This window comes from Gavialis gangeticus, unplaced genomic scaffold (assembly GCF_001723915.1).
Source record: "Gavialis gangeticus isolate Ggan-Ray unplaced genomic scaffold, GavGan_comp1, whole genome shotgun sequence".
Lineage (NCBI taxonomy): Eukaryota > Metazoa > Chordata > Crocodylia > Gavialidae > Gavialis > Gavialis gangeticus.
The window spans coordinates 10,484,188-10,502,800 of NW_017729034.1; the positions used below are offsets into that span (position 1 = coordinate 10,484,188).

Consider the following 18,613-nt stretch of genomic DNA (forward strand, 5'->3'; position numbering starts at 1 on the left):
GGTCCCTTCCAACCCTAGAAACTATGAAACTATGAAATATTTGAAGCTGTTGGAGGTGGCACATTGAGGTGAAGCACCAGGGAAGCTCTAGAGGAGTGAAGCCACACTCCCTCACTCCAGAGGAGTGGAAGCCTCCTCCCTCACTGGACAGGAGATGCAGTGGATGTCAGGTGGCAAGCAGTTTGGCCTGAGGGACTCCCAGTAACTTGGCTGACCCCAGGTGGGCAGGCAGGTAGCGCCTAGGGAACTGGGAGGGGAGTAGCCAGAACCAAGGAATGAGGCTCAGAAAGAAGCAGGAGGTGGGGAAGGCCTGCAGCAGCTGGTGCCCTCAGGCTTCCAGAAGGGCCACTGCACTGTTTGGAATGACTCACCAAAGGAGCCGTGGTTTTGTTTGTTTGGACTTGTGACCCTTAAAAAGTAAGGCTTTGGAACAGGGTCCAGCGTTCTTTAAAGAGACAATGCTAGAGGCAAAGGAGAAAGGGAAATCAGAGAAGCTACAGCATGAGGCTTGAAATAAAAGCTGTCAACATCTGCTACAGAACACCTCACTTGCAGGCGTGTGGGAAGGGTGTACGGGAGGTGGAGCCCCACAAATACATCTGGTGGGACTCTCCTTAACCTGTGAGATGGACTGCCTCGAAGACCAGGTATGTTCCCATTCACCCCATTCTATCATTTAAGACCAAGGCATGAGAGCCAAACCCAGGGGTGATCAGAATGGAGGGCAGGGCTATCAGTTAATACTTCTGCCACTGGAGGGTCCTAACCTTTGCTCCAACTACAGCTAACCTCCAGAGACACCCAGGCATCTTATTCTGTTCCTACAATTAGGGTGCTTACTTGTCCAGAAAGGGTAGCAGAATTGTTCCTGCACTTCAGTTGGGGTAATTCAAGTATTAGACTCCAGCTGCACTTAGACTGCCCACTAGGGTGAGGTAGCATTCTGCTAGCAATGGCCTGCTGAGAGGTGATAGCCCTGAGATCAAGCCCAGGGACTCCCCTTTCCCAGACAAGTGCCTTGTTTCCTGCCCAGTGCTGCTTCACTTTCACTAGACAATTCTTGAAGCAAGATCTGGCTTTGAAAAGTACTCACAAAGAACAGCACATGGGGCTTCGTTTTTATTCCATCTCTGAACCACTGAACTCAAGTAAAGGGAGGGCTTTCACACAGTCAAAACGGGCTCTTTCCACCTTGTACCTCTTTCTTGGTACATCTAAGCTGCAACGTCCCACTGGAGCATTCAGTGCAGAGCCCCTCAGTCTCAGGGTCCTGCAATGAGGACTTTGCTAACAATTCAGCTGGCAGTGCATAAACCTAAATAGAATGTAACTCCCTCTGCCAGGGCTGTGCGTGGGAGGGTGAAGATAGCAGGGAGCTCATCAGTAGCTTCAGCAGCTCAGGTTCTGCTACAGCCAGGGAGCCCATCTGTGGAGCAAAAGGCAGTTTTCTAGCCTGTCTACCATCTAATAATAAATTAATAATGATAGTTATATAATTTATATAAGGTTCTCCAACTTCAAATAATTTTGAATCAAATGGCTTTATCATTAATTAAAATAATATTCATCATTTGATAGAGAGGTTGAGGCAGGAGAAAGTTAAGAGTATCGGCCAAGGAGAAACAGAAAAGCTCCTGGTTCCCAGTCCTGTGTGCAGACCTCCAGATCACACTTTTCCCTATCTCCCTGTCAGACAAGAGCTGGTTCTGGATCACACCAGTCTGTAGGTGATCCCTGCAACCACATTAGGAGCCATTCTACCCTGGTGCCTTGCAGTTCGTCATCAAATGATCCACCTGCTGCCCTACAAATAATCAGGCTGAGGGCTATGTCCAGATGTCAGGCACAGTGGAGGTTGGGGGTTTCTTACCTGGGCTTGCAGCTGGATTCTCGGCCTTCTTCTCTATTAATGAAAAGAGGGGATAGGAAGTTACTGAGGCAGGAAACACAATCACTGGCTCATTTAGGCTATGGCTCTAAGCAAAGAGTAACTTAACACCCCTCTCACCCCAGAAGCAGACAGCTGATGTCAGAACATGGCTCTCTACTCCATACGTACAGGTTTCCCATAGCCTAAGGGCACCCAAAATGTTTGTCACAGAGGGCCAGATGGACAGCTGCCCAGGAACCAAAGCATTCCCCCTCTCTCTTGGGCGAAAGCTTGGAGTGAGTCCTTGTTCCTGAAGCCAGAGTAGGCTAGGAGTGATTTAATTCATCAATAGGTGAAACCAGCTTAAATGCTCCATACAAGGATACTAAGTGTGGTCTTTAGGTATTGTGGTTGTGAGTACACTCTTTGAAGGTAGATAGCCAGACGGCTAGTTATGTGCCTATAAACACACTGCTTATGCAAGCAGAAAGGATGGATTTCAGGAGTTGGCCCATCTTCTACATCACTCCCTAGATTTGCACCTTCCACAGCAGGGGGTGTGGAAGATGCTTGATAAGTAAATCTGTCACCGGAAGTGATACACAATTGGGAGCCATGTGACCCCTCATTCTTATCCATGAACTCTGTCAGGGATCAAAAAGCATCTGCCTTCAAGAACAGATTCCCCTCTAGCCCCTTCCTGGGTGACCTTGTTTGATGTGGGCACAAAGCCCTTAGGGCTGGCTTTACCTTTACAATGGCCATCATAGTCCACCTGGATCTTGGAGCCAGTGAGGCAGGCGTCACGGTGTAATTCACAGTGGTTCAGGTAAGTCTTGCCATTGCTGCCGCACACAGGCCGCTTGTGAGCTTTGCATTGCTGCAAAAGAGCCCCCAGAGGGAAAGCCTTACCCCCTACCCTGAATCCCAGGACAGCCTCAGGTCTCAGAGTCATCTCATCTCTGGTGCATTCTACATGGCCACAGGACTAGGGCTTGAGAGACAGGACCGCAGACTCATAGATAATGAGGGCTGGAAGGGACCTCAGGAGGTCATCTAGGCAAACCCCCTGTTCAAAGCAGGACCATCCCTAACTAAATCATCCCAGCCAGGGTTTTGTCAAGCTAGCTCTTAAAAACCTCCAAGGATGGAGATTCCACAGCCTTTACTATTCTCCTAGTGAGAAAGTTCTTCCTAATCTCTGGGCTAAACTTCCCTTGCTGCAATTTTAGACCACTGCTCCTTGTTCTGTCATCTGCCACCACTAAGGACAGTCTAGCTCCAACCTTTTTATAGCCACCCTTCAAGGTAGTTTAAGGCTGCTATTAAGACGCTGACTACAGGGACCTTGAGAAGCTCATGTAGGACCAGAGATGTGGGTGCCGAAGGATCGTAGACATCTGATGACCCCAAGCTTCACAGTGCTTAAAAGCAAATCGATGATGTAGAGGCACCCCATGGAAAATGCTAGCTCTTAGTTTTCACTCATTTTTTTACTACAGAAAAATTCTAGAGCAGTTTTTCTGTCTGAAAGGAAGAGGAAGACCAAAACAGATCAGAATGTTTTTAATACTGTGGATTCTTATTTGAAATCCTTGGATTTATCTCATGAATCATGTTTGCCCACTTAACAGTGCTAACCCTGTGTGGCACCCTACAGCACCCTTGAAAGGATCTCAAGGCAACACAGGGTGCCATGACACACTGGCTGAGAATCACTCGTCTATACAGTCAACTTCCAGCCCTGACAGTGGTGCCCCTAGGTGATCTATGCAGCTATGGGCTGCCTGCTTTTTAAGCAGAAGCTGTGTCACTGCCTCCACATGACAACTGGGAGTGAACTAATTGGCATGCTCACTTAACATAGCTAATTAGCCCACCCCATGCTAATTAGCTTGCCGATGCAGCTATGGCCCCACTGCTTTTGGTTTATCTTGCCCACAGTGCCAGCACAGTTGATAATTTACTGAACAGTCAGAGCTCAAGTGTTCCTAAGGCTGGAAAAAGCTCACCTCTTCATCCAAGCATCCTTGCACTACACGCAGCACTCTGAACTGCTTTTCTAACATGTGTACATGGGCCATTCTTACAGCAGGCTGGCTCAGAGAACAGGCACTACAGGGATTCCTGTGCCAGGCCAACTGAATGTTTGCATGCTGCTGTATCCTTCCCCATATGAGGAGTCATCTTGCAGGGTCTCCCCTACCTGGAAAGTCAGAGACACAGGGCAGGGCTTCACACTAAAGGGTTACAAACATCCAGGTCACAGAGATGAGAGGGATTTTTATTTGCCTTCCCTCAGAAGCACTGGGTGGTGACTGCAGTTGAGGCTAGGGATTTTAATTGGGGTGTGCTGATGCTCCTGCTAGGGCTTAAAAACTAGAGGTTCCTGGTTAGAGGGTCCTGCCCTTCTGCTCAGGGTCAAACTGATCACCACATTTGGGTCAGTCCATAGGCTCCATCCCATATGGGATCAGTACATGGGGTTTGTCCATGGTTGTGATCCAGCACTCTGGTGTGACTCCACATGTCTGCATCCAGCCACACGCCAGTGCAATCTAGTTCACAGGGCCTTGCTATCTGGCCCACAGGGTTTCCCACAAGTCCAAAAATTTGGCAGCAAAGGAGAGGCAATTAATGCTGCGACTGCTCCTCTGCTGCCATATTACTGGACCCCTGGGCAGCCCCATGGGCCAGATGACATGGCTCTGCAGGCTAGATCTATCCCACAGGCTGGGGGTTGAGCACCCCTGCTTTAGAGTATTTTAACAAACTATATCCTGGTCCTTGGAGTGGCAGGACATGGACAGTGCCCTCATTCCCTGTTTTACTTGTGATAAGTTAAAGTGTGTTTTTGATATCCTGGACCTTGTGCCTGGTAGTTGTGCATGAGCGTGAGGGCTGTTCCCAAAGCTTTCAAAAACAGGTCAGAAAGTGCTTTGTTGGTATGGTCTGGATAAGGATGATCCTGCCTTGAGCAGGGGATTGGATTAGATGTGATCTCCTGAGGTCCCTTCCCACCCTACTTTTCTACAAACAGAACAGTTGGAGACGTTTCCTCTGGCATCTCCAACCCAGTAAATGGTGGATGCAGTGTCATTGCAATGAAATTTTGCACCTGGGACAAAGCCCGTAGCGGAAGCCTGCCCTCACCCCATGCACAGATCAGGGGGGCACCCCCCCCCCATGCTTCCCTGGGAGTGCATGCAGCAGCAGGATCTGCTCTCCCCCTGCCCCCAGATGAGCCGCTCATGGCTCTGTCTTGTGTCCTGCCTGGGCTGGGAAGCACCTGTTGACACCCCTTTGCATTAGCTCTTGAGGCAGTCGCCCCACTCACCCTGCCTCCCCCCGCCCCAATGGCACTGGGTGGATGCCAGGCTGGGTACTGGACTAGGGAGTAGATCACTCTAGTGCAGGGGCTGGCAATTATTTTGGGTAGAGGGCCACTTACTGAGTTTTGGCAAGCCATCGAGGGCTGCATGACAGGCAGCCAGGGGCAGATATATATTAATTTTCTAAAATTTTTAGGGGTCCTGCAGGCCAGATACAATGGCCTGGCAGGCTGCATCCGGCCCGCGGGTTGCATTTTGCCCACCCCTGCTCTAGTGCTATCCAGTTCAATGCTATTGTATAGCATCCACACTTGCCACAATGGGATATGGAATACCAGGCTAGATGGTATTGGTAACCCAGTATGGCAGTTCTTATATCCTTATGGCTCTTACCCCCATACCCAGGTCAGTGCCTGCATGCTAGTTCTCAGCCACAGCAGACAGAACTGAATAGTGGCAGGGCACTGGAGGCTGTTGCAGGTAAAGGGAGCCTGTTTCTGATGCATGAGAGGAGACCGTCAAAGTGAATTACTGAGGCTGTGAAATGATGCATGGATATGGAGGTGAAACTAGCTGGGAACTGTAGACAGAAGGTGCTTCTTAATTTGGGACTGACTAAGAACAACTCCCAATGAAGCCCCACTGGCTCCTGCTCCAGCCTCATGGATCTTTGGTTGGGTCCTGCCTGTTATCCAAGCTCTCACTGTCCCTCCCCACCACAGCATGTGGCAGCTGCTCTGGGCCCTACCTCAATGCAGAGGCAGGTGGGCTCTCCCTTCTCCGTCACTGCACATTCCCGCCCGGCTCCACAGAACACATTGGCGCACACCTTGGATTTGCTCTTGGGCTCTTCCTGTGAGATACAAAGTAAAAGAAAGAGGACGGGTTACTCAAAACAGCACACAGGTCATCCCACTGTCTCTCTGCACCACTATGCTAGTCCCGGTCCTCCTGTTTCCACTGGTGGCAATTCCCATGCACTGCAGAAGAAGAGTACTTATGCTGGACAATTACACAGTTGTTTTCCTGGGGGGGAGGGAAGTTTCTGTCTTGTCCCAGGCAGTTAGTGGTTGACTTATGCCTCGAGGCAGGCTGATTTAGAAACCTCATCTATTTTTATGTTGGTTGGTGTCACGGCAAAAATTCTTCTTACTCATTCAATCCTTTCCTGAATCCTATTAAACTCCTGGACTCAGTGTCAACCAGAGGCACTGACTGCTATGGGTTAACAGCACCTTTTATAAAACAATGCTAAAATTTCTCATTTTTGATTTGGTTTCTATTTGCTACCTTTTAATTGCATTCAGTAGCTCCCTTTCCTTGTGCTCTGAGAGACTATGATAGCTCACTAGCAAGGGCACTGGCCCTAGGGAGACCCAGGTCTGGTTCCGTGTTCTCCCATTGACTTCTTGTGTGACCTCAATTTCCCAGCTGTACCTTGGGGTAACAGACCTGCCCCACTTCATCTTGTAAAGGTAAGTACAGGAAATAATACAAGGTTAACACGGGCTGTGTTAGTACCCTAGACAAGGTAAGTAGGAGTGTGGGATGGACCTTCTCAACTCCAGCCATTATTTTACATTTCTTTATCCCCTCGTTTCTATTTCTCTCCCTGCCAACCTAAGAAGCAAGAAGTTTTCTAGTCTCCCATCTGACAGCTGATCCCTGCCTCAGAAATGATTGCTCTTGTTGTTTATTTCTACAGTGCGATGTGGAGAGGAGGTGACTGGGACTGTACACAGCATTTCAGCTGAGGGTGCCCTATTGATTTATCTAACAGTTTCCTAACATTTCCAGTGCTATTTTTGGTCCCACTGTGCATGCACCCTAATAGGGTTTTTTTGCTTGTTTTTAAACCACTGCAGCATAATGGAGCTGGCATTTTTATTGAGCTGCCTTTAGTGATTTTTCTTTTTAAAATTACTCTGCACTTCTCTGTAGAAAGTCTCATCTGTCATCCTGCTGCCTGTTCCCCTCACTGGGCTGGGCCCCTCCAAAAAGCTGCATAATCCTCTCTTCACTGAACTAACTTGAATACATATTGTATCAACTGCTAATGTTGCTGCTTTTCCTCTTCATCCCTTTCTTCAGATAATAAATAAATGTCTAGGGAAGTGATAATTCCCCTCTATGCGGCACTGGTGAGGCCGCAGATGGAATATTGCATCCAGTTTTGGGTGCTGCACTTCAAGAGGGATGTAGATAACCTTGAGAAGGTCCAGAGGAGGGCTGCTCGTATGGTTGAGGGCCTGCAGGTAAGACCCTGAGAAGACAGACTGAGGGACCTGAATCTCTTCAGCCTCCACACGAGAAGGCTGAGAGACAATCTTGTGGCTACCTACAAACTCATCGGGGGGGGGCAGCAGGGAATAGGGGCACTCTGTTTACCAGGGCGCCCCTCGGGGTTAACAGAAATAATGGCCACAGACTGAAGGAAAGTAGATTTAGATTGGACATAAGGAAGAAATTCTTTATGGTGAGGGTTGCCAAAATATTGAATGGACTTCCAAGGGAGGTGGTGCTTTCCCCTACCTTGGAGGTGTTCAAGAAGAGATTGGATAGGCATCTGGCTGGGGTACTTAACCCCAGCACTCTTTCCCGCCTGGAGTAGGGGGTTGGACCCGATGACCTGCCAGGACCCTTCTGATCCTAGAAATCTAAACATCACCAGTCTTAGTGTGGAAATATTGGGCACTCCTTGGATGACCACAATACACAAGAATAAATACTGATTTCTTCCTAGTCAATGTTTTTTTCTCCTATTTTCTCACAATTACTTTCTAGTTCATGACAGTACTTTCTTTCTCCCCCATAAATATGAGTCCTTAATATTCTCTGTAAGAGGAACAGGTTAGCTCAGAGGAGTCAAACTTACAGCCTGCAGAACCATGTCACGTGGCCCACAGGGCTGGTAAAGGCACCAGCTGGCAGTGGGAGCTGGGAATGGGAGGTGGTAGTCAAGGAGAGGGGTGGTTGTGTTAACCCCTGGCTGCCACACACCCACCACTGCCACTGCATCCAGATCTGCCTGGGAGGGCAGGGCAAGTGTGACACTCTTGGGTAAAATAAACAAATCAAACTTTTTCCCTTTTTGATTTCTGTTCTAGGAGCCATTTTACATTCTGCTGAATGTCTTTGCTTCTGGAGTGGACACCGTGGCTGTTTAACAGAAGCAAAACTATGCAACAGGATAGGACAGGGAATGAGTAATATTTTCATTTATGAAAAGCATAAGGAAATGTTTAGGTTGGACAAATGGAGTAAAAAAGCATGCTGCATGATCTCTAATGATCTATTTGAGATTTTTCTGCAATGCCCATTGTTGCACCAAACTCGGGGTCTGGAACAAAAAAAAAACAAAGTTTACACCATATTTTGAAATTGAGTCAACCAGGGCTGCAATTCAAATGCCTGGTGACAGGTGGCAGTATTGCCCCTCCGCCCACTCACTCCCATGTGTTGGTCTGTGCTGAAGCTCAAACGTGTCTCCGGTTCTCATTAGGCTGAGGTTTAGACGGAGGACAACTGGAGCTGCTGCCGCTATGGGCACTTGGCAGAGACTCTGCTAAGGATTCTCCACACTCCTGATCCTGCCTAGTCTATACATCCTGGGCAGCAGCTCTGAGCGGGTTCCCCTGGTAGCTGAGCTGGGACGCAGCCAGGGGGCGGGTTGGAATGCTGGCAGGAGCACACGGCAGGAAGTGATCCTCAAGATCAACTTGCCTTTTTCATGTCCAGGTGACAGATTGGGAATAGTTGCTCCAATTCTTCTCGTTAGGCAAAATGAGGTGGTTTGGGGTTTTAAAATTAACCTGTGTGGGCCATGCATGGTGTGTCAGGCCAGAACTTAAATCCTGGCTACTCTGAGTGAAGGTCAGGCTGAAAATAAAATCAGGTCTCAGGATGGTGCCTTAGGGATGGCATGCTTCATTAGGCCTCAACCTTCCTGCCTCTGGCTGCATCCAACCCATATCCCAAGCAATCACTGGCAGGAATCCCCAGTGTGGAGTCTTGGGTACCACTCAGTGGAGGGCACAGAATACTGCAGTGGTAAAAGCACTTGTGCCAGTCAGGGCTCTCAGGCTCAGCTTCTGGCTCTGCCAAATGCTTCTTGGTGACAGCAAGAAAATCAGTGCTAACTGAGGGACTTCCCTATGATACCTGGTGCTTCTTTTACTTCAAGCTCTACCTCCTGGAGTCCCAGGAATAAGCAAGAATCTCAGCTTTGGTTTAGTAGCAGAGACAGTCCTGATGGTCACTAGAAACACACAAAAGGATATACCTGCACAGCCCAAATACCAGAAAGCAAACAAAGCAGATCACCTTGTGTTATGGTTTTAAATACAATCACTGTTAAGCGAGTCTCATGATTTGGGGAGGGTGGGGGGAGGAGCTGACTTGTGATTTTAGCTACCTCTTCCTTTTTCTCTGAGGGTCAGTATCTCACCTGTTGCAGCAGGTTGGGTTGATGTGTTCTTTGAGCATGTACAGACATTTGCTTTGCCAGGACAAAATCTTGCAGAAGTTATTTAAGTCTGGTTGTTCTCAGGTTGTTTTTTTTCTTGGAGTGGCCATTTTTACTCTGGGAGAAAACACCTGTATACTCATGGTTTCTCCTGGGAGAGCAGCAACTCTCCCAGGAGAAACTGAATAGCTGGACAAGGCCTTTGTTTATTAGCATACAGAACAAGAAGGACAGAAGGCCATGATAGGGAAGAATGCCCAAGGGACTCTAAGGGAAAACACTTCCTCTTTTCCATCTTGGGTGTGATTGACACTCCAGTCAGCTCAGGCACCTCAGCAGCCACCAGGGAGACATTACATTTCATTCGTGTGAGTGCAGCCATAAAAAGACCATCATGAGATACTGGAATCCCTTGGGGTCTCCTCCACCGAGTACCAAACACTATTCCCAAGCGTCTCTGAACAGGGGACTTACTATTCCCTTGCTCTTCATCCGTCCCCCTCCCCAGGAACTGGTCCTGAACACTCCACCCTATTCTCAGGACTGAGCACCACCCCTGGCAGACTTTCCTCACTACACCTGTGCATAGCGAAGCAGACCTGAGCCAGCTGAACACTTACCCTACCTGCACTGGGCCAGGGAGCACATCTACCCAGCCAATCTCCAATAAGGGTGGGAACACAACCTAGAAAGCCAGTTCCAGCTCAGGAAAGGGAGAAGGGTGGCAGATCCTGTGCACAGGACCTGAAACTGCACAACAGGGTCAGCAGCAAGTTATATTAACTGCCTCTTTCCCCAGCAGCCACTAGGTGCAGAGAAGGTGGTGAGGAAGAGACAGACATTTCCTAGGTACCTGCAGGCTGTCCCTGGCTGGGAGCAATTGCCATGGCAACAAGCAATGCAAGCCCTCAAGGTGAGATCTAAAATTAGCAGTGGGGCTGCTGCTTCTCATCTCCAGCAGAAACTGCTAGTGAGGGCAGGCAGGAAGCCCCCTGCACAGAGTGATCCAGGGCTAGGGGCACATCAGAGCCTGTTTTCCTCAGCCCTCGGGACATGTTACCTGTGTGTATGTGCTAGCAAGAGCATGTCTCTGCATGGCTGAGTGCTCTACTTAGCACACACTTGCATGAGTTTTGTGCTTTTCTGAGTGTGTGTCATATACTTGTCTGTGTGTGCTGGCAAGCCCAGGTCCATACATGTGTCTGTGTCCCTACCTGCAGGGGAAGCATACATGTGACCATGAGCAGCTGTTTGTGTGTCCTATGGTCTGTGCATATCAGCACATACATGAGTGCGCAAATGGCATGCAAGGGTGAGTGAAGGGGTGTGTGGGTAAGCATGACCACCAGTCTGCAGGAAGAGCTGGGATGCTGCACTGAGGAAAAAGTAAGTAAGTATCTCACCATGTGCAGGGACCTGTCAGGTTTCTTCTGGGCAGCCTGTGTTCACTTCCCCTTTCCTGGCACTGTGTGCTGGTCTTCCTCATGCTAGGAACTGCCACCCCTCCTCCACTCCCCACCCTCCCCACCTTTTACTGTGCTGGCTTCATATGGGGAAATACAGACTTTCCACAAGAAAACTAGGAAGATTTGGGGAAGGCCAAGACGTGAAAAACTCTGCAGCACCAACAGCTCTTTGCAAGGGAGGACAGTGGCTTCCATCAGCAACTGCAGTATAGGTGACTGTGTGTTCCCCTTCTGCATACCCCAAACCCATCCCAGGGCCCAGCAGGGATTCCTGGCATCACGCACACAATGAGAAGTCGCAAAGAGACCAACATGCTGCAGAAGGGGGCACTGATAAGCTTGAAAACCAAGTACTGCCCAAATTGTTTTGCATAGATAAAGCTCTTCTCTGCTCTCCACCAACCCTGGCTCATAGCCCTAGCTACCCTGGGAAAAGAACTTGGGCTCTTCAGCTGGGAGCCAGTCCTTCTCTCACAGTTGACTGTTGCCTATGGAAGCTCATACCTCTCTAAACCAGTTAAGTCTCAGATGGCCTTTACACACATTCGAGGAGTCTGCTCTGATGTGCTGGAAAATAAGCATGTTGGAACAGATTTGATTAATCAAGTCTGCTGGAGCATGTAAATTGATGTGTTCTGGCAGCCTCATGCATCTTGTGTATTAGTGGTGCAGCGTATCTCCACACTGAGAAAATGGTGGTGGAGCGCTTTGAACTAAAACGTGTTTGATGTGCTTTAGTTCAAAGCATGCACACCACTGCCATTTTCTCAGTGGGGAGGTACGCTGCTGACGCATGTGTTCCTGATGCAGCGCCGGGCACTTTTAAGTAGCACAGCTCACTAATGAAAAGCACTTGGCCCCGTATTAAGACTGCTTGTAAAAATGATCTAAGGCATCACCCTAGCCTGCCTTCTGCCTGGCTTCAATAGGGAGCTCTGCCATTGACTGCAGTCTGAGTAGGTCTGGGTTCCTTCTCCTCCTCCTCTGTGCCAGAATTACCATATTCCCTGGGGGGAGGGAGAGGAAGGGACAGCAGAGGGTGATGAGGTGGGGGAGAGTGGGGCAGGGAGAGTGGGACAAGCAGTAGCTGTGGCTTGGGCCGGAGCTGCAGCAGCTGCCTGCCCCTCTGCTGCCTTGTACTCGGTTCCAAGATGAGAGGAGAAGATGGGAACTTAGTCTTAGAATCTAGTAAATGTGGTAGCTGTGAAAACCTAGTAAAACTAACAAGACTGGTCATTCATGCAAAGCCCAGTGCTGTTCCTGCCTTAAGTCCAAGGAAATCAAAGTGTCTTACACAGACTGATGAGAACCAGGTCAAGATTATCATCTCTATATTACACAAAGGGAAACTGAAACAGGGAAGCAATGTGTACACTAGGAAAACTGCCACTGAACACTGAAACTGCTACACAAACTGAAAAGATGAGCAGTGAAACCAGCTAACAATGTCAGCAAACAGGACAACCAATACATAACTAGCTTGTAAAATTACTGGTAAAACCTTGTTAAGATGGAAGCTTCAATTCTCCCCTCCCAGAGCTGCTACCTCAGGTGAGCCACTTCACATGCAGTACATAAAGGACCTGTTCGGGAGGTTTCTTTTATAACTGTTAAGAACTATTTATTGATTTTTCCCCAAATGTGGCCTAGGGTACTAATCTGAGACTTGGGTTTCAGCCCACTCCATCTGTGCTGAATCCAGCCAGCCCTGAGAATAGCATCCCATCCAAGAAGCAATGCCAACAGAGGTTAATTAGGTACAAACAGGGGTTCAGAGCCAACTATTTGCCTCCCCCAGCACCAAATATTTTTTAGAGGATGTCCCCAGAGCAGGCATCTGCAACCCAGCCTCTTCTCTCACACCCAACTCTGGCCCACCCTGCACAGTTCTGAACTCAAGATCTGCTCAAACTGGATTGTGAGCATGGCCCCACTTGCGGCTCCCCAGTGGTGGCAGGTCTTATTGTTGCCAACAGGGTAACATCAGCTTTGTGACAGGCTTGTCTTGCTACCCAGATGCAAATGTGGAAGCCCCTGTGCTTCTAGCACCTTTCCTGTGGGGGCTGCTGTCAGCTGGCATCAGGCTTGCAGTATTGACAGTCCTCAACTGCCTCCACTTCTCAGCTCCTCATCTGTGCCCTTCCCCAGTCCCCTGGAGCTCTCCTGCCACACTATAGACAACAGTTCCCAGTGTTTAACACCCTTCTGACCCTTTTGGTCCTTGATCTTTTTCTTACAGCCTCCTCCTGTTCCATTCCCAACTTAACTTTGCCTCTGACAGTGTCTTCCTTGTCAAGGCATTTCATTCCTGACGGATCAGCAATGTGCCAACAAAGAGGCCAAGGGTGCCAACAACTGATGGCCAATGGGACACAATGCCAGGAAGAGAAGCCCTGGGGAAACCCCAGTTGCAGAAAAGCCTGCTCCACCCTATGTCTGCCCATTCAAATTAAATGAACCTGCACTGTAGGACCTCACAGGCCAGCCACAGGCTTCTCACATCCCCTGATCTCACACCATGCCATGGGCTGGGCCATTGTAAATAGATCACACCACATAGTGATGCCCCTGGAGGATCTGTAAAGCTTAACAGATTAATATTTCATAGGGGCTGGGTTTTGCTAATGGAAAACAACTCAAGTCAGTCATTTCTGAGTATACTGGGAATTACAGCATGTTCCCGTCCATGATCAACCTGAAATGAGAGGTGGCTGGACTAGCCAAGAACTCGTCTGACACCCTGAGGGCTCAAAGGAGGACATTTCATTGGTTTTCCTCTCTTCATATTTTGGTATGTCCTCCTAGTTCCATCAGGGAGTGGAGAAGTTCCAGTAGCTCAAAAACAGGCTCCTTCCAGGAGAGAAGGGCAAGACAGAGGCCATGTCTACACTGGGGAAAGACACTATGTAGATCAGTGGTGCTCACCCTTGGGCTCCTTGGGCCAGATGACTGGCACAGGGCTGGTCCATGGGCCAGAACCCACCCAGCCCTGTAAGCCCAGATCAGGACCCGTGCCACCTTGGCCTAGCTCTATGAGCCTGGAATGGACCTTGCGTCCCCCAGCCCTGGGTGCACAATTGTCCCACAGGGCTCTCCACATGTCCTGAAATTCAGCAGGAGGGAAGTGTTAATTAAGGCTCCCTGCTCTCCCACTGCCAAATTTTAAAATCTGTGGGGAGCCCAGTGGGATCAGATGACACGGCTCTGCAGGCTGGATCTGACCCACAGGTCTGCGGTTGAACAGCCCTGATGTAAAGAGTTATTTAATAGCAAACACTCCAACAATGCAAACAGGCCACAACAGCCCCAGGGAGTATTACTCCCTGGCAGGGGCTGCTAGGGTTGCCTCCCACAGCTCAGCGTTCTGCCCTCCTGAGTGGCTCCCACGGGTGGCTAATTTGGCTCAGCATGAGCAAGAGCAACGTGCTCAGTAACAGCTGTTCTCCTGAACCAAAGCTGAGCTCTGGGCTGCAGGGCACAGTAGCACAGACAGCCCTGAGATGTATCACAGGTGCAGCCACACAGATGGTAACAGAGAAGCCTGAGCCCCACATGGCCACACTACACTTACAGCCAGCAGGGAAGGGAGGGGGAGTAGGTCTTGTCAAAGTCTTGTGCCAGGACTAAGAGAGCTTTCCAGTTGTGGCTCCAGGTGCTGAAGAGGGGCCCTGTGACCTGGGAAAGCAGAAAGTCATTTAACAGGCAGGACTTGTGCCTCCTCTTCTAGCAAAACTGTTTGCAGCTCCCCTGCAATACAAGTCTGGGTTTTTTTTCCTTTTCAACTAGTGTCTGATCCCCCAAAATTTCAGAGTTATTTCAAACCTAGAAATCCTATGACAATACTCTGAGGCCCAGTAGTAAAACTAAGGCCCTATTTACATGTTACACTTAAGATGTGATTAATCAATTAATCATGTCTTAAGTTGTGACCCAGACACATTCAATCAATTAATGACATGGTAAAACAAGGAATAAGCCACAAAATTATTCTACAAAAAAGTGTGATAACATTGTGGTTTCTTCTTATCACGCCATTAATTAAACATGTGACCAGGTGCCCCTGGGGCTGGGAGCCTCATCACCTGTAGGGCTCGCAGCCGAAGCTGTGAGCCTTGTGAGCTGTGGGGCTCACAACCACAGGGAGCTTGCTACTTGGCGGTGCACAGGGAGCTTAGGCATGATTGGTTCTGATGCTGGATCCCACAAACTTGCTTCCTGACATGCACATGTGGCACAGCAAGGAGGCGTGATGGTGTGGATCATGCATTAGATCCCATCACGCCTTTATCTGAACATCTAGAGGGGCCCAAAGACACAGAAAGAGACCAGAGTGAGAGAAAATTCCTAGATTAACAGCAACCAATTTGAAAAGGAATGCTGAAGTGGAAGGGAGCAAAGCTTCCCAAAGCAAAGCTAACTGCTCATCAGCAAAGCTAACCATATTTTATCATGCATCAGCAGATGCATGACAAATAGATCCAAGGTGATACTTCCCCTCTATGCTGCATTGGTCAGACCACAGTTGGAGTCCTGCGTCCAGTTTTGGGCACTGTACTTCAAGAAGGATGTTGATAGACTCGAGAGGGTCCAAAGGAGGGCCACTCACATGGTTAGGGGCTTACAGGACAAGCCCTATGAGGAGAGACTGAGGGACCTGGACCTCTTCAGCCTCCCCAAAAGAAGGCTGAGAGGTGATCTTGTAGCTGCCTACAAATTCATTAGGGGAACGCAGCAAAGGATCAGGGATGCTCTGTTCACCAGGGCACCTCTTGGGGTAACAAGGAACAATGGTCACAAACAGACAGAGAGCAGATCTAGGCTAGATATCAGGAGAAACTTCTTCACGGTAATGGTGGCCAAAATTTGGAATGGGTTTTCAGGGGAGGTAGTGCTCTCCCTTACCTTGGGGATCTTTAAGAGAAGGCTGGATAGGCATCTGGCTGGGGTCATCTGACCCCAGCACTCTTTCCTGCCTAGGCAAGGATTCGGACTCGATGATCAGTTGAGGTCCCTTCCGAACCTAGCATCTATGAATCTATGGAGTGGGTCTGCTGCTTATAGCAGGGGCATTTGTGAATCTGTGCCTTAATGACCAACTGCACACTGCCTTTTTTGCAATCCTCCAGCTCACAGTGCAGGACCAGTAGAGCAGGCAGACTTATTCTGCTTTATCATGCAATAAAAATGCCAATCTACTCTTCTTGCAGGAACTGTCCTGTTGGTGGTGGCTGGCAGTAAGGCAGGGAGAAGTGAGATCCAAAAGTGAGTGGTAGTTACAGCACCAAGCCTGAGATCCTGCTGTGAACAGAGCAGTTTGATCCCACTGGAGAAGGAGAAGAGCTATGAAAAAGCAGGATGCTACAGAGACCTTCTGCTAGAACCCAATGACAAGCTGCAGTAATGGGCAGAAAGGGGGAGGGCGGCAGCAAGCTTTCTTTTGTAGTGTCCTATTAAAAGCAAGAACACCTGGCACTCAATGCACCTCAAAGGCAGTAGTGAATCAGTCCCCCGCCCCCACAAGTGGCTGTCTGAGCTCAGCCATCACCTCCATCTAGGAAATATTGTGAGAAACGTTTGGAAGAACTGGGGTTATTCAGTCTGGTGTGTGGAGAAGGTGTGTGGGGACAGAGGAAGGTGAAGGAATTTGATAACATTCTTCAAATACCTGAAGGGTAGTTATAAAAGAGGATGATGAAAGACTGTTATTTGTGGCTACAGGGCCCAAGACAAGGGGTGCACCTACATATGCACTAATCCACTTTTCCTAACGCGCATTAAATTTAGTACCAGCAGGTGCCTATACATGAGTGGGGAGTTGGTCCAACATGCTGTATTTCCAGCTTATCAAAGCAGACTTGATTAATTGAGTCTGCTAAAGTGTGGCAATTACCATGCTCCAGCAGCATCCTGCATCTTGTGTATCAGCATCCCTGCACTTCAAAATGATGGTGAGGGCGCTTTATTTAAAGCTCAAATGAGCTTTAGATAAAGCACCCTGCTGCCACTTCGAGGTGCAGGGAGGCTGCTCCAGGCGCTTTAATTAGAGAGGCTGTCAGAGCCACTCTAATTAAAGCACCCCTCCCCCATCCCAGAGCATATGCATAAATGCCTTCTAATGTGAGGTACTAAATTAATGTGCATTAAGTTGCCCTAATGCACAGTAGTGCAAATGCACACTTTTTAGGTAATGCTTAATGTGCAGTAGTTATTTTACTGTGCATTAGCATAATAGCACTTTTTTTATGCACTGCTTTAATGTGCAGTAACATAGGCTACTGCGCATGATTAAAGTGCACTTTGATGCACCCAGGAGGTGACAGTCTTAAACTGTAATGAGAGAGATTTGGGTCATAGATTCGGAAGAACTTTCTCCCTCTGAGGGTGGTTCAGCTTCAGAAGAAGCTGCCCAGAAAGGCTGTGGAATCTCCATCCCTAGAAGTTTAAAGAGCAAGTCAGACAGACGCCTGACTGGGATGCATTAGACAGGGACAATCCTACCCTGAGACAGAAGTTAGATTCATTCATCCTGAGGGCCCTTTCAGCCCGACTATTCTATGAGTCTATATTCCAGAGAGGGAAGCTGAAGCCCAGCAAGGTGAAAATAAAATGCTCCATATCTCTCAGGGTCTAGGCAGCACAAGAGGGAGAACACAGCTCTTTGGTACCTGAAGCCTTCTCTTTCCCACTCATTTCACCCAATGACCTGAGAAGTTCCTACCTTATTCTGTGATAACCTCCCCCTTTTTGGGGTGGATTGGTAGGTGAATGAGCCCTGGTATCATATGCCCGGATGTGGTTGTTATCAAGGGTAGTCTACAGCATGCTACATATCCAGACAGAGCCCTGTCAGGACACAATTCTCCATATTCAAGCCAAGACTCTTTACTTCATATGCAACCTAAATTGCCCCATTTCACCCCAGGGCTCCTAGTCCAGGGCCCTCTTTGGTCCTATGATATTGTCCACACCCTGGGTGACCTGGTGCTGATTGCAGTCACCCAACAAACAGCCTTTCCATGCACACTCAACAACCGCACAGATGTCCTAGGAAGAATATGGTCAGAGGAACCTGCAGTTTACTGCTCCTGCCGAGAAGCTGCTTCTGACCCACTGCCTGGACAGCTGGGTCTGCAGCAATTTGTGCTCTAATCATTTCCGAATGGGATTAAAAGTCAACGTCTTCCCCATACCCCCCCCAAAATCCAATGTGGGGAAGGGTGGAGTTAGCCTAGTGACAAGGTGCCCAGTTGAAGATGTTCCCCTCAGACAAACACTCCATATCCTCTGATAGCAGGAGAAAACAAATACCAAAAGAAACCTGCAGCAGAGAAGGCACTCTGGACCCAAACTCCAGCGTTAAGGCTTACTGCCGGCCTTTGCTTCTCTGTGTAAATAGCCCCTGTAGTATTTATTTCCCATCACCTGTTCCTAACATTATGCAAGATTCAGGGGGGGCAGGGGGAGAGGGATTTGACAGTGG

General features: G+C 48.8%; 1 protein-coding gene across 1 annotated transcript in view; it reads right to left on the reverse strand.

Moving 5' to 3' along the window:
- The window catches only part of FSTL1 (follistatin like 1), a gene marked incomplete at its 5' end in the record, with an annotated part of 19,510 nt that extends 13,437 nt beyond the window's left edge, over positions 1–6,073 (reverse strand). Inside the window, 3 exons of the mRNA XM_019526673.1 lie at positions 1,871–1,903; positions 2,621–2,750; positions 5,951–6,073. Of these exons, the coding sequence (XP_019382218.1) occupies positions 1,871–1,903; positions 2,621–2,750; positions 5,951–6,073 (286 nt within the window). The remainder of the gene's footprint in view (positions 1–1,870; positions 1,904–2,620; positions 2,751–5,950) is intronic.
- Positions 6,074–18,613: the final 12,540 nt, after the last annotated feature.